The 16,322-nt window shown below is 40.6% G+C and overlaps 1 protein-coding gene across 6 annotated transcripts in view; it reads left to right on the top strand.

The window, feature by feature from the left end:
* The window catches only part of LOC144510533 (E3 ubiquitin-protein ligase MGRN1-like), a 155,395-nt gene that overhangs the window by 34,490 nt on the left and 104,583 nt on the right, over window positions 1-16,322 (top strand). For all 6 annotated transcript variants that reach the window (XR_013500643.1, XM_078240045.1, XM_078240046.1 and 3 more), the window contains exons 2-3: window positions 7,387-7,505; window positions 14,846-14,934. Coding sequence is in view for 5 of the 6 variants with exons in the window: in XM_078240045.1 (XP_078096171.1) it covers window positions 7,387-7,505; window positions 14,846-14,934 (208 nt within the window). In the remaining variant the exon portion in view is untranslated. The remainder of the gene's footprint in view (window positions 1-7,386; window positions 7,506-14,845; window positions 14,935-16,322) is intronic.

Raw genomic sequence — 16,322 nt, 5'->3', positions numbered from 1 at the left:
GGCAAGACTTAGAATAGACAGGTGTATTTTACCGCAACCAAATTTTATTTACTCATCAGACAAAAAAGCAAGTTATATCTATTTGCAGAGTCTTTTTGAAAATAATCTCTATGAACTGCAGCAAACAGAATTCCTACATGACCAAAACTGCAGCAACTTTTCTGGTTAGAAGCACTGTGAATTTTCCAACAAAATGCAGAATAGTTACATAGAAATCATCAATGAATCAATCCATCATTGACACATCTAATAGTGAATTCCCCTATCATCTCTATTGTGGCCAACAAATATCCTTTATGTGTAGCCACAAGGCTACACAGAGGCTCACTGACCTACGTTGGCTTCTGGTCCGATGCCTTTCTCTCATCCTTGTTTTCAAATCCTTCCCTGCCCGCTCCCTCCCTATCTCTGAATCCTCCTCCAGCTGTACAATCCTTGAGGATCTCTGTACTTCCCCCTAGTTGCTCTTTGCAAATCCTTGGTTTTAACCATTCTGCCGCTGGCGGTTATGGTTTCCATTGCCTTGGACCTCTCTGCCTCTCCTGGTCCTCCTTTAGGAAGCTCCTTAAAACCTACCTCTTTGACAAAGTTTTGGTCACCTCCCAATATCTCCTCATGTGATATTTTAGATTTTTTTTGATAACTCCTATGAAACTCTTTGGGATATTTTAATATGTTAAAGACACTAAGTGGAATCAGTTGTTGTTGACAATGTAAGCGGACAGCTTTTGTGGTCAAAATGGCATCGATTGGAAGATCCATTGCAGACCCTTCAGTACTGTAACATAAAATCTATGCAGCAAAACTTTTGAATATTTTACTCCTAACTTAAAAAAAAATCATTTTATGGGATCTGGGCATTGCTGGGAAGACCAGCATTTATTGACCCTCCCTAGTTGCCCTTGAGAAGAAGGTGATGAGCTACCTCCTTGAACTGCTGCAGTCCCTGAGGTGTAGGTACACCCACAGTGCTGTTAGGGAGGCAGTTCCAGGATTTTGACCCAGCCACAATGAAGGAACGGCGTCTTATTTCCAAGTCAGGATGTTGAATGGCTTGGAGGGGAACTTGGTGTTTCCAGGTACTTGCCGCTCTGTCCTTCTCGATGATGGTTGTCGTGGGTTTGGAAGGTGCTGCCTACGGAACTTTGGTGAGTTCCTGCAGCTCATCTTGTAGGTGGTACACACAACTGCCACTGTTCGTCAATGGTGATGGGATTGAATGTTTATGGAAGGAGTAGAATCATGCGGGCTGCTTTGTCCTGGATGGTGTCGGGTTTCTTGAGTGTTGTTGGAGCTGCACTCATCAAGTGGAGAGTATTCCATGACACTCCTGGCTTGTGCCTTGTAGATGTTGGACAGACTTTACATGTTGATTATAGAACTGAGATCCTGGTATTGATGTTTGGGTTTTCTTGGTCTCCATGGTAACGACTGTTTTGTTAAGTGTAAAAGACGACAGTGATTTGACATGCACAAAATCAGCTTGTTCCATTCCACTTATTGTTGCATTTTCTCGTTCTTAACAAATTACTATGTATCAATAGAAATACCTGGGGTCTTGTTAACATAGTACAATATTTTAATCCCCATAAACATATTTAACCATTTACTGTAAGAAAAATCTTAAGTGACTGAAGTAGAAGAAAATGCCTGCTTTCAATGGTGTCTTTCTCCCCTTGCATGCTCTGCTGAGCTGAGCCCATAATAGATCTTTAATTAAAAACACATGGAAATAGGGGATTGGATTTGAAATCCCGATGGCATTTACAGAAGAGATTATGATTGTTTACTGGCAATTTTTCAAGTTCTCAACAGCTCGCCCATTGAATTGCAAAAGGAGAAAAATCCCCGGGTAAAGCATGATAAATGCTGAATCAATGAAGCACCATCAAAAGCCACTGGTTCCCAATGTAGTAAATTTCAAATTTGTATCAAATCAATGTTTTAACCATTTTAAGTTCTGAAGATTTTTCATGGGTTCCACAATACTGCACATTGATGCTGCCCACTATTAAATAGAGTTACACTATATGTGTGAACAGAAATTTGAACCTCCTGTTTAGGTCAACAGATTTGATTTTTTTTTCCTGCAAATATTGACAATCCCAAATTGCTGAAGGGTGGAGTTGGCTACTCAAAAGCAAACAGTGAAGAAATGTTTTTAAAATAATATACAGCAAAAGAAATGCCTTGCAGAAAGGGCTAAATTACAGAAACGTGATCTTAGATTTCCTGGTGGGCCCGCTAATGATTCTTGGAGTGTAGTTTGAAATCCTGTGATTATGGTTAAGGATTGCTGTAGTCCTTATTTGTTATGTTTCCTCCCCCCCATTAATTTATTATACATCAATGCTTGGCTGAAATTTTATAATTTATATTTCACATCAGTTTATTGCAGTAATCTGGTCATGATATCTCACACTATTCAAACACGCAAAGATCAACATATAATTGATACTTGCATTAATCAGATTGAACTGGAACTTTGTTTTCCATTGACTTTAATTTTTTGAGGTATCAATGTATGTATTATAATGATGGCTAAGCAGATATGGTGTGGATATACTATGATATGCAGTTTATGGTACAGGAAGAAGCCATTGTCCAGCTGACAGAGTAATCCAACCTAATTTCACTTTCCAGCTCCTGGTCCGTAGGTTTCAGCACTTCCAAGCCCACATCCAAGCACTTTTTAAAAATGTGATGACGATTCCAGCCCCTTCTATCCTTTTCAGGCATTGAGTTCAAGACCTCCTCCACCCTCTGGGTTTAAACAAAAAAATTCCCTCAACTTCCCTCTAATCCTGCTTCCAATTACTAAATTTATGTCCCTGATTATTAAACTCTCTACAAAGGGAATAAGTCCTCCCTAATCACTCTATCTACAACCCTCATAATTTTATACACCTCAATTAAATCTCCCTTTATCAACCTCTGTTCCAAAGAAAGCCTATTCAATTTTTCCTCACAGGTAAAATTCTTAATTCCCAACAACGTGGAATTATAGAATGGTTTTAGCACAGAAGGAGGCCATTCAAACCATTAATGGCCATACCAGCTCTCTGCAAAAGCAGTTCAGTTAATTCCACTCTGCCTTTTCCCTGTATACGTGCATTTTCTTTTCTCTTCAAGGGCTTACCAATTCCCATTTAAGTACCACAATTGAATCTGCCCCACCATTACTCTCAGACAATCGCTGCATTTTGTTTCATGTTGCCATTGACTCTTTTGACATTCACCTTAAATTAGTGTCCCCTGGTTCTCGATCTTTCCACCACTGGGAACAGTTTCTCCCTTTCTGTCCAGACCCCTTATGATTTTCAACAACTCTATCAAATCTCATTCTTTTCTAATGAGTACAAAAAACTTCTTTAACCTATCCACGTAACTGAGCTCTCTCATCTCCTGGACTATTCTCGTAATATTTTCTGCACTCCCTCTGAAGAATTCACTTACTTTTTAAAGTGTAACACCCAGTTATGGCCAAGCTACTAGTTACAAGGGGTCATTATACTTGCCTTTGTATTCTATACCTCCATTTATCAAGGATCTGTGTTGCCTTTTTAAACATTTTCTCAACTTACCCTGCCACCTTCCCAGATCTGTGTTCATTCACCCCCAGGAACTTCTTCTGTACGTACTTTAGAATTGTACCTTTTCTTATATTGCCTTCTCTTTGTTCTTGCCATCAAAATGTAAGACTTTACACTTCTCTGCATCACAAATATCTGCCACATGTCTACATTCCACCAGTTCACCTAGATCCTCTTGAAGTCGATCATCATCCTCACAGTTCAGTACTTCCAGGTTCTGTGTAATCTCCAAATTTTGAAATTGCTCCATATACACCATGCCTAGGTCCTTGATCTATGTCTGGAAAAGCAATGGTCTTATTATTGACCCCTGGGGATCCTATCCGGTCTGAAACACAGCCATTCACAGCTATAATAAAATATAATAATAAAAGCAGAATACTGAAGAGTGCTGGGAAATTTCAGAAGAGTCATATCCAACCTGAATTGTAAACTCTGTTTCTCTCGCCACAGATGCTGCTTGACCTTTGAGTATTTTAACACTTTGTTTTGAGAACTTTCACCACTACTTGCTGTTTCCTGTCATTTGGCCAAATTTGTATCCATGCTGCCGCTGTCCCTGTTTCTCCATGCACTTCAGCATGCCTATAATATCATCTTCAAACATCTATTTCATGTTCATATATGCATTGCAACTGCATTACCCTCCCTGTTACCCCATCAAAAAACTCCGATCAAGTTAGTTAAACATGATTATCTTGAATAAACCCTTGTTGGCTTTCCTTAAATAATCCACATTTGTCCCGTTTATTAGTTTTTTCTGGATTATTCTTTCTAAAAGCTTTCCCAACACCCAGGTTAACCTGCCAGCCCTGTAGTTGCTAGGTTTTTTGTTGCACTAATTTGTGGACAAGGGTGTAACGTTTGCAATTTTCCAGTCCTTGGGAACGACCCCTGTATCTCCTTCCAATGATGAGTGGAAAATCTTAGTTTAAAAGCTGGAGTTTTGCTTCAGTTTGCAAAAATGTGGCAGCTGTTGTTTGTGTTTGGCAGATGCTTTCAAATCTGTGCAGTAATGTGTAAAGTGTTTACAATCAATTCCCAGCGTTATTGGAGCTTCCTTGAACTGCCGCTTATTTTCCATGACGAGAATGTTTTTAAATAATAATGGAGAGTGACAGTAATTTTGTTTTGTGGCATTTCTTCCACCCTACCCATCCCACTGAGCAAAGTTTTGGCCCGGACTGTAACTTGTTTATATAATCCGATGTTACTTTTAACTACAACATGGACAGTGTTGATTCAATACCTTTGTGCTGCTGCAGTGACAAACTGCAGAATAAATTGGACATAAGTACATCTTTGTTGACTGTTTTGCTGGTAGTAGGACCATCTGGCAGAGCGAGTCTAACATGCGTAACTCTGTGTATTCGATGTGAAAGAGTAGCCAAAGTGAAACAAGCCCAAAATGTAACTTTAAAAAAATTGAAGCAAGTTCTGGCCATTGTGCTGCCATTCAGTGATATGAGCTGAGTGTACGCCAGCTGTTTGGATTTATTAAAAATCTCATTGGAGGTCAAAAGCTAGTGTATATCATACTGTGCATGTGTGGAACAGTCTTCCTCCGAATTGAGAGTGGTGTAATTGTAGCTTACTGTTCATAGCATTTATTTATTCATTCCAGATCTGTTACCTTTGAGACATTTAATTTTATTTCCTTTCTGATTCCTCCTCTCAACAGTCCAGGAGAAATCTTATCCTATAATTTGATTAGCGTGTTCTGTATTGCCTTCAATTCCATCCCTGACTGCAAGTTATTTGTTGTATATTACACTTTGCAGCCATATGATGTCAGTTTTAATCCTTAGATTCTATGTCTGCAGTACCTAAAAGTTTTGCTGTGAGAAAACCTGACAAATATTATGGATTTATTTGACACAGTCAGGCCAATTACAAGACTGTTCGGTCGTTACGTAGTATTACGGTGAAAAACATCTCAAATCCTCTGTCCCATTTCAGGGATTTGTTATAAATTTGGCATTGGTGTGGGGATTTTCCTTTAATGAGCTCAAAAAACAGGAAAGCACAGTAGAGCGTGTGAGTAACAGTACTGTTCACTGATACTAGCCAGTCACTCCATTATTGTAATTAGAGGAGAGTGACAGATGACTATTCCTCAATTAAGTATCAAGCTACTGCAAATGCAAGACCAGTTTTCAAATCTGAATTAATAACAATACTAGTGAGTAAAAAATATACTGTTTTTACACTTGGCTACTTAAAAAAAAATATTTTATAGAACCATAGAATCCCTACAGTGCAGGAGGAGGCTATTTGGCCCATCAAGTCTACACTGACCAGAATCCCACCCAGGCCCGATCCCCACGTATTTACCCTGCAAGTCCCCCGACGCTAGGAGACAATTTAGCATGGCCAATCAACCTAACCTGCACATCTTTGGCATGTGGGAGGAAACCAGAGCTCCCGGAGGAAACCCACGCAGACACAGGGAGAATGTGCAAACTCCACACAGACAGTGACCCAAGGCTGGAATTGAACCCGGGTCCCTGGCGCTGTGAGGCAGCAGTACTAACCACTGTGCCACCCACAGTATACAGTATGTATTGGATTTGGAGCTGAGCTGTGCTTGTGCACTCTGCTGGTGAATTAACAACATAATATCACAATTTAACAATACCTTCCTGCCTCCCATTTGATGCATAAGACTTGCATAGTGATTTCTTAACATTTCTCAGAAATGTTAAACAGAAAAATAGGGTATTGATCTAATTTTTAAGGCAAAACGATCCAAAATATTGGTTTTCACAACCCATTCCAAAAGCTAAAATGCTGCTAAAACTGTGAACTGTCGCGCAAAGCGATGACTTGGAAAGTGCCATTAACATTGGAGACTGATTGCTGCACTTGAGCATTTGCTGGCTTATGTGAGGGCAAGTTGGTCCCCCCAAAGGCTGGATAAGATTCTGAACATAGAGTGGAGGATACATCTGGATGTTTGTGGAAAGGGGTGCCATGAGTGTTGAAGGAGGCAAAGCCAAAATTTTTAAAGCAGATTATTTTTTATGCTGTTAAACAATGTAACATTATTTATAGGAGAACGGAATAAGATGTTGAGGAACCAAGATTTTTTTCCCCTGGAATATTTTGGGTAGAACACTGTAACGGACAGGAAAGTTACGCACAATACATCTGGTAAATTAAAGTCTAAATTAGTTGATCAGAATGGAGAAAAACTGAAACCCCACATGCTGATTAAAGGAAAGCATTTACATTCTGCCTGAAAGCAGGCAGAATGTAAATGACAGAAATGTGACTACAAAGATCCGTTGTTCTGTGGCATTGTACATAGTAAATCAGCTGACTGTTTCATGACTGGCTATCACATTGGTATAATGCTCCAATGTATTCTGCTATGAAGGTGCATTCAAGTCTGTCCATGATCTTAAGACGATAAAGTATAATTACCGCAGATAAACAGACTGAGTTTAAACTGGTGTAATGGTTATTTGGTAAGGGATATTTGTGCATCGGTCTACTTTTTGGCTTCATCCCCAAGTAATTTTTCTTAATACTTTCAATATGTCAAAGTGCGGTGTCTGAAATTACACTCCTGTGATGGATACTCCCAAACATTTTCAAGGGTTAATTTAATCCTTGTTTCCATAACAATTTTGTGGGCTTTGAGTGAGTCGACTGATTTGTACCATAATATAGTCAGTTTAACACAATATATTTCTGAATTGTATTAAATACTAGCGATCTCCACTTTCTAATATTGAAAGAACTACTCTTAAAGTACTGTTTGTAACTAGGTTACCATTTGATATTCCAGGGAATTACTTCGCAAGTCATTTCTTCATGGGTGGCGAGAAGTTTGATACCCCACATCCTGAGGGATACCTGTTCGGTGAGAACATGGATTTGAATTTCTTGGGAAACCGCCCTGTACAGGTATTGTATTTTTTATTATAGCTGCTAAACTGATGCAACAAACTAACAGTGCCAAGCAAGAATTTAGCAAATTTTCTCTGTGCTCACAAGAAGACATTGTTATTTGAAAGCACTTCTCTTTTCCTCTTCTCCCACGCCTCAAAGATTAAATCCCTTCCTCCTGGTTTCATTCTAAATACAAATAAATGCAGGCTCGGAGCCAACAGCAAAAGCTTGCAATTGTGTAGTGCCTTTATTATAGTAAAACATTGCATGGCACTCGGAGACAAATGGAAACAAACACTGAGCAATTGTAGGAGCAGGCCGGCACAATTGAAGAGAGAGGTTTTGAGAAGGCTTTTGAAGGAAAGAGATTGCTAGCATGGTAAAGTGTTTGATGAAATTAACCGGGATTGGATCAGGAAAACTGAAAGCTCCATGCCTGAAGGTGGAACATGATGAAAGCAGAGTCTGAGCAAATGAATAGTGGCACATGAGGGGGGGACATGAATCGAGAGGAGTTTGCAGGGAAGAGGTTATAGAAGAACTTGTGAACAGCTCGAATGATTTTGAGATTGATGTGTTGAAGAAGAGCTGATAAACTTAAACTGGACAGAATAATTTGAAGTTACTGTCAGGAAAGGATATGGGACAGAGTTTTGGAGAAGGTACAATTTGTAAGAGAGGGACTTCGTTAAGCCAAGTTGAAGAATCTAGGTGACAAAGTCATGGATAAGCCTTTCAGTTGCATTAATGAGTGAGGTAGAAATTAAGATGGATTATGCATGGAGCTGGTTTTGGTGGAGGTTTGAATTGGGATTGAGCATGATGCCAAGATTATTTCCTCTTGGGCTTAGCCTGAATCAGTTGCCAGGGACATGGAGGAAGTTGAGGACAGGGGTTGATTTTTGGCACGAGTTGAATGGGGTAGTTTTAATCATGCATACATTGATTAAAGGAAGTTTTTGCTATCCAGCATGTCGTCAGAATGTTTGAAATCTAACCACATGTCTGCAAATGATGCCTCCAAGGGACAGCATTACAAAAGAGAAAGTCAAGGTCCAGGAATGATGATCTGGGTGGAATGGAAAGCTTTATGGAAGATGTGCTGGCAACATAGAAACAGGTAGAAGTGGAAATAATCTGATGAGGTACCACAGGAACTTTTACGTTTTGGAGACAATGTGCGGCAGCAAATGAACAGTGGCAGTGCCTGACAATTTTGTGATTTTCGGTGAATGATTGCAAGTGGTATGAATAGTTCTTGGAATGATTTTGTAATAATTACTTTGTTTGAGCCCTGTAACTTTCTGAACAATTGGGATATTTTGTACAGATGTATAGTAACAAACCTGACTCCCTTTCTGTACAGACAGAAGCAAAAGTACTCCAGCTTCTCAGTCTGACATCTGTCAGATTTGTTTGCTTCCTTTGTTCCCAGTGTCAGTGCATTTGTTTAGTTTTGCAAATAGGTCTGCTCTTTTCAAAAGTCTGTTGTTCCGAATGCTGGACTTTTTAGACAGTTACCTTTTAAACTGGGCCTTTTAATTCAAGGTAATAGATAGATAAGTCGCCGGGTCCGGATGGGATGTACCCCAGGTTACTGTGGGAGGCGAGGGAAGAGATTTTCAGAGCCTCTGGCGATGATCTTTGCGTCGTCGATGGAGACGGGAGAGGTGCCAGAGGATTGGAGGATTGCGGATGTGGTTCCTATTTTCAAGAAGGGGAATAGGGATAGCCCAGGAAATTACCGACCGGTGAGTCTAACCTCAGTGGTTGGTAAGTTGATGGAGAAGATCCTGAGGGACAAGATTTATGAGCATTTAGAGAGGTTTAGTATGCTCAAGAATACTCAGCATGGCTTTGTCAAAGGCAGATCATGCCTTACGAGCCTGGTGGAGTTCTTCGAAAATGTGACTAAACACATTGACGAAGGGAAAGCGGTAGATGTGGTTTATATGGATTTTAGAAAGGCGTTCGATAAGGTCCCCCATGCAAGGCTTCTAGAAAAAAGTGAGAAGGCATGGGATCCAAGGGGCTGCTGCCCTGTGGATCCAGAACTGGCTTGCCCAAAGGAGGCAGAGAGTGTGTATAGATGGGTCTTTTTCTAATTGGAGGTCGGTCACCAGTGGTGTGCCCCAGGGATCTGTTCTGGGACCCTTGCTGTTTGTCTTTTTCATAAATGACCTGGATGAGGAAGTGGAGGGATGGGTTGGTAAGTTTGCCGACGGGTTGTGGATAGTCTGGAGGGATGTCAGAAGTTACAGAGGGACATAGATAGGATGCAAGACTGGGTGGAGAAGTGGCAGATGGACTTCAACCCAAATAAATGCGTAGTGGTCCATTTTGGCAGGTCAAATGGGATGAAGGAGTACAATATAAAGGGAAAGACTCTTAGGACGGTAGAGGATCAGAAGGACCTTGGGGTCCGGGTCCATAGGACTCTAAAATTGGCCCCTCAGGTGGAGGAGTTGGTTAAGAAGGCGTATGGTGTGCTGGCCTTTATCAATCGACGGACTGAGTTTAGGAGTCCGGGGATGATGATGCAGCTATATAAGACCCTTGTCAGACCCCACTTGGAGTACTGTGCTCAGTTCTGGTCGCCTCATTACAGGAAGGATGTGGAAAAGATTGAAAGGGTGCAGAGGAGATTTACAAGGATGTTGCCTGGATTGAGTGGCATGCCTTATGAGGATAGGCTGAGGGAGCTCGGTCTTTTCTCCTTGGAGAGACGTAGGATGAGAGGAGACCTAATAGAGGTATATAAGATGTTGAGAGGCATAGATCGGGTGGACTCTCAGAGGCTTTTTCCGAGGGTGGAAATGGCTGCTACGAGAGGACACCGGTTTAAGGTGCTGGGGGGTAGGTACAGGGGAGATGTTAGGGGGAAGTTTTTCACACAGAGGGTGGTGGGCGAGTGGAATCGGCTGCCATCAGTGGTGGTGGAGGCAAACTCAAAAGGGTCTTTTAAGAGACTCCTGGATGAGTACATGGGACTTAATAGGATGGAGGGTTATAGGTAGGCCTAGAAGGTAGGGATATGTTCGGCACAACTTGTGGGGCTGAAGGGCCTGTTTTGTGCTGTAGTTTTCTATGTTTCTATGTAAAATAGTGTAGTTTGGAAGGGGTGGGGGTTATGACCTCCTCTCTACCTAGAGCTAAACCCATGTGACCACATACCACATCTGCTCAGAGACACAAATCCACATGACCTACTTGTATGGAGGCAAACTCAAAATTTACTGAAAGTTTTGACACCTTGACATAAAGGAGGAGTCAGTTGATCTTGCTGTGTACAAACTCCGACTCTGAGTCAGTCAGCCAGAGGTTCGGGCAAGAAGGTCCACAACAGGTGCTAGTATGCCAGGCAGAAGAAAAGCACAGAGTGGTTATGAGGACAGATTCCCTCTTTGAAGAACAGAGCTTGTGGCGAGATGAAGACTTAAGGAGTTGCCAAGAGTGCCCTGCTACTGGAAGTCCAATGAATTATGCTCAGAAGATTGAGTGAAGGAGTCTTTGTTTAAAAGGACACTGGGAGATTCACCCTGGTGGGGCAGGGAGAAGAGACCCTGTTAAAACTGAGACTTTAAACAGAAGACGTATTACTGAGAGTGCAGTGTAATTTATAAACATGGCATCGGGTTTTTGGTTATGTTAACAAGTTAATCAGAAATATCTTTTCTGCAGTTTTAGTGTATTCGTTGCCTGATAAGTAACTTTTAGTTCATGTTGATTTTTGTTTGTTTGTTGCAGTACAAGTTAGAAAATGTGGAATCTTGCCATGTAATCCTTTGGTTTGGTCACTGGGAAATTCATATTTTAAAAAAAATTATTGGTCTCTACGGAGATCTTAACACTTCACAATTTGAGTACTCGTTGCCTGTGAGTTCAGTAGTTTTGCATCTCTACTGCCAACTATAACAGAAAATGTTGGCACACTCGTGTAAATGACTGACATGAATGAACCTTCCATTCTTATTTCCAGACAACAGAATGTGAGCTGTATCTGAAGGATGCTTATTTTTCGGTTTTGCTCTTTCAAAGGTTTGCAATCTGAATCATCATGGAAACACCTCAGAAAATTTGCATTCCTTTAAAAAGGGAGACAGTATCAGCAGTTACTGTGCACTTGTTTTCTGGCAGCATTCCTTTTTGTATAGAATATTTTCCAACCTGTTCATTCATTTTAATGAATTTAAGCCCATAGAGGATGATTTATGTTTTTTCTGCTGTTGAAAATTGAGGTAATGAATAAAATTCAGATGATTTGGCACTTGTCACTACTATTGTGAGTGAAGTAAAGTTGAAATAGACATGAATTTATAAAGTTCTGGGGAGACTGAAGTTCTCTTCAATTTAAAAAAAACATAATTTATCTTATGTTCTTAAGCTGCTGATTCAAACTGGTGTATTATTGTGACTAGCCACGCTCTGCTACTTCACTTAATGTGAACCCAGTTAGTGAGTGTTGGCAAGCTATTCAACTGGAGAGACATCATTATACATTGTCACCTGATATCCCTATGCATACATTTGGATAGCAACCGGGAGTTGAATCCCAACTACTTTCTCTCACCCTCTTAGTCCAGGTTGTTAAAGCGCATTCTAGTAGTTTGACCGCTAAATCAACACAAACCACTGGTTACACTTGGACTGACTATTTTGTGTCGTGGAGTTCTGAATTGAAGTCTTTACCAACTGAGACTGGAACATCCGGAGTCAGCGCTGTCTTGTACATTCCTATCCTTTGTGTGAAGTGGACACTTTAGATAGCCAGAGGGCGACATGGCATTTCCCATGGCTTAGTTGGTTGGCCTCTCATCTCTAGGTAAGTAGGCTGTGGGTTCAAGTTCCAGTCCAGAGACTTGAACACAAAATCTAGGCTGATACTGCAGTATAAAGGGAGTTTTGAACAGTTGGAGATGTCATTATCCTCACAGGAGATGTTAATCTAATGCCCCACCCGCCCCTTCAGTTGGATACACAAGACACGCAACATTATTTTGGAGGAGCGAAAGGGAATTCTGAGCAAAATTAAGCTTTAAATCGACTTCAGTAAAACAGATGAACTGTTCATTATGTATCTGTTTGTGGCACCTTGCTGTGCCCTGCGTGAATGCTTTTTTTTGTTTGCAACAGTGATTCCCGTTTTTAAGTATTTCATTGATTGTAAAGAATTTATGCACTTTGATTTTACAAAATTATATGTGTAGCATTTTGGACTTTGTCAAATTGGTGAAATATAGTAAAATGCCAACCATTTTCAGCTTGTAAGCATTTTTATTTTGAGCCAATTGCATGATTGTCAATTTCTTACATTGGGGATTATTTCATGTGCTTTTCATGCCGAGGCTCAAACTGAGAGTTGTGTGATTGTCTCAGCGACAGTGGGAAGGCTGCTGACAGGCAGTGAAACAGTGATGATAAATGAGTCTGTTGAACTCTGTGGCACCAAACGCATTCTCGTTCCACCATTCCCAGTAAGAAATTATAGAATAATTCTATTTATTTCCTTATTGCCCTTCTCTGAATCTTATCAAATATTTCATGCAAAATCTTTGACTGAATCATTTTGATTAAACAGTGCCACATTTGTAGATATTAAAAAAAAACTGAAGGCACTGGACACTGCAAACGCTTTGGGCCCTGACAACAGCCTAGCAGTAGAACACAAGTAGATAGGGTGATAAAGAAGGCATATGGCATGCTTGCCTTTCTTGGTTGGGGCATTGAGTACAATGGTCAGGATGTCATGTTGCAGCTTTATAAAACTTTGGTTAGGCCATGCTTAGAGTATTGCATTTACTTCAGGTCTCCTTTACATTACAGGAAGGATGTGGAGGATGCAGAAGAGGTTTACCAGGGTGCTGCCTGGATTAGAGGGTATGAGCTATAAGGAGAGGCTGGACAAACTAGGATTACTTTCTCTGGGGTGGCGGAGGCTGAGGGGAGATGTGATAGAAGTCTAGAAAGTTATGAGAAGCATAGATAGTGTTGACAGTCAGAATCTTTTTCCCGGCGTTGAAATGCCTAATCCGAGGGGACATGCACTTAAGATGAGAGGGGGAGAGTTCAAACGAGATGTGAGGGGCCAGTTTTTTTACACAGAGAGTGGTAGGTGTCTGGAATGCGCTGTTGAGAGTGATGGTGGAGGCACATACGATAGGGGCGTTTAAGGGGCGCTTAGATAAGCACATGAATAGAGAGATATGGATCAAGGGCAGATAAAAGGGGTTAGTTTAATTTGGTGCCATGTTCGGCACAACATTGTGGGCTGAAGGGCCTGTTTCTGTGCTGTACTGTTCTATGACTTGTGCTGCAGAACTAGCTGTGCCCAAGTTGTTCTAATATAACTACAACACCAGTAACTACCCGGCACCAATACAATGAATTCTCCCATTAATGTACTTTTGATCATCAGCAAAGTGATGGGAGCTGCTGTCAACAGAGCTATCACGTGAACTTGCACTGCAATTACCAGCTCAGTTTTGGTTCCGACAGGGCCTATTGACTCCATATCACTGTTCCTTCGCTGTCACTGGATCAAAATCTTAGAACTATCTTTCTAACAGCACTCTGGTTACACCTTCATCAAATAAACTACAGTGGTTCGAGAAGTGACTCACCAGCGCCTTTTCCAGGGCAGTTAGGGCTGGGCAGCAAATGCTGGCCCTGTAAGTGACATCCACATCCCATGAAAGTATATAATGATCAATAGGTTTGACCAAATTCCTAGCTTTGAGTGTTTGAAGGTTTGTTTTTTAATTAGCTGTTCTCATGTTGTCCGATGCTTGCTTTTTAAAGTTCAATTTTATAAAATTATACAATCGTATAGCACAGAAGGAGGTTATTATTGTCTGTGCCAGCTCTTTCAAAGAGCTATCCAATTTTTCCCACTCCCTTACTCCTTCACCTCAGTAATTCAGAATTTTCTGCTACAAAGATATTCTCATAGAACTGAAGTCCCTCGCCCATGGTACCATTCTAGTAGCTTGTGTAGAAAGCAAATTATATGGTGGCCTTTATTACAAAGGGATGAGGGTTTAAGCATGAAGTCTTGGTGCAGTTGCATTAATTGGATCATATCCAGCACTGTAAAATGTTCCTTTTCTTATCATTTTTACATTTCCAAGTTTCATGTCCAGTGCAGACTTTGCAGTTTATGCAGTGCATTCCCAAAGTCATTAACTATATGACGTACAGAACAGTCAGTGGTCCTTATACTGACCCCTTGGGGACAATACTCTATGCTTCCTTCTGGTCTAAAAACACAATTGTTTTTTTAAAAATTGTCTTGATTTTTATGTTTGGTGTTAAACTACTGGGTTTGTACATTGATGTGACTTTTTTTAAAATCTTAGTTTCCATACGTGACGCCAGCTGCTCACGAACCTGTGAAAACCTTACGCAGTTTGGTTAATATTCGAAAAGACTCTCTTCGCCTGGTCAGGTAAAAAACAATTAGTGCTACATTTTTGCAATACCTCATTCGTTCATTTGTTCATGTCCAGTTTTATTCTGTGTTGATTGTTTTGTTTTGTAAAACAAATAATTGCATTTCTTCCAGATTATTTAGCAAGTTGCCATAAAGTCATAATCTTTGATTTATTTTCAAATTATATATTCCTCCCCACCACACGTTCTCCATATACAATTATTTTAACTGCAACATCCTAGTTTTAAAGTAGGTTTCTGCCTGTATAACTGGACAGTACAGTTGGCTTAATAGGTTGTTTTCCTTACAAAACTGACTATCTATTTGCTCTATGGGAAACTGGGTATACTGGGAGCTGAAGGTGTGGAAAATTGCCACTGTGAGCTCATTTATCATACCATGGCATATTAAGCAGCCTGAATATATTTTGGCTGTTTATGGATGAATCACAATACACTGGGGGGAAAAAAATGGAACTGTAACTTTTATTAATAAATTTTCTCTCCCAAATAATCAGGAATAGAGATAAAAGACAAACATGAGGCACTCATAAGAACATTGGAAACAATATTATAACAACGAATATTGAAGGCAGGGAAGGAAGTCGTAAGACTGGTGTAGGGCACGAATTAAGAGTCCAGGAGGTTGTTCTTGCATTTAAATCATGAACCACAAAGTAGGAAAATGGCTAGATTGGGAGAGGTCCTTTCTCCCACATAAATTAGTATTTCAGGAGTCTACACTCGTAGAACTTTTAATAATCCTTCAAATTCCATTATATCAGTTTTCGAATTCATTTTAACTAGAGTTAAAATATATATTTTCTCTATCTTCCTGCTGAACTATTGTTACAGCATCTGGGAGATAAATTTTTCCATGAGCTGCTCGCCCTAAGCAAAAGGAAAAACCTCTGCTTTCTTTTAAATCATTGCTCTGGTTTCTTTCGCCATTTCTTTTGACTTAAAGGTTTTTGGAGGGTTTAAAAGTAGGCCGCACCTTTGAGCGGGCGGGCAGCATCGTTAGCGGGCAGCAGAGTGAGCAGGGGGCAGAGTGAGAGCTGAAGGGCTTTGGCTCAAAACGGGCTTCAGCGAGAACAGGCAGAGGCGAGAGTAGGTTTTTTTTTCTTTTTCAGAAAGTTTATTCCTGTGTTTCTCCCAGAGTAAAAAAAAATGCCAGGCACAATGTTGGAATGCTCCTCTTGCAGGATGTGGGAGATCAGGGAGACCTCCGGTATCCCTGACGACAGCACCTGCAAAAGATGCATTCAGCTGCAACTGCTAGCAAAGAGTGTTAGGGAACTGGAGAAGGAGCTTGATGACCTCCATCTAATTCGGGAGAATGAGAAGTATATAGACAGTAGCTTTAGGGAGATAGTTACACCTAAGCAGCAGAGCACAGGAAAT

This window comes from Mustelus asterias, chromosome 23, assembly GCF_964213995.1.
Source record: "Mustelus asterias chromosome 23, sMusAst1.hap1.1, whole genome shotgun sequence".
NCBI classification, from domain to species: Eukaryota; Metazoa; Chordata; class Chondrichthyes; order Carcharhiniformes; family Triakidae; genus Mustelus; species Mustelus asterias.
The sequence above is the reverse complement of the archived record's forward strand: the minus strand, read 5'-3'. Positions and strand labels throughout refer to the sequence as shown.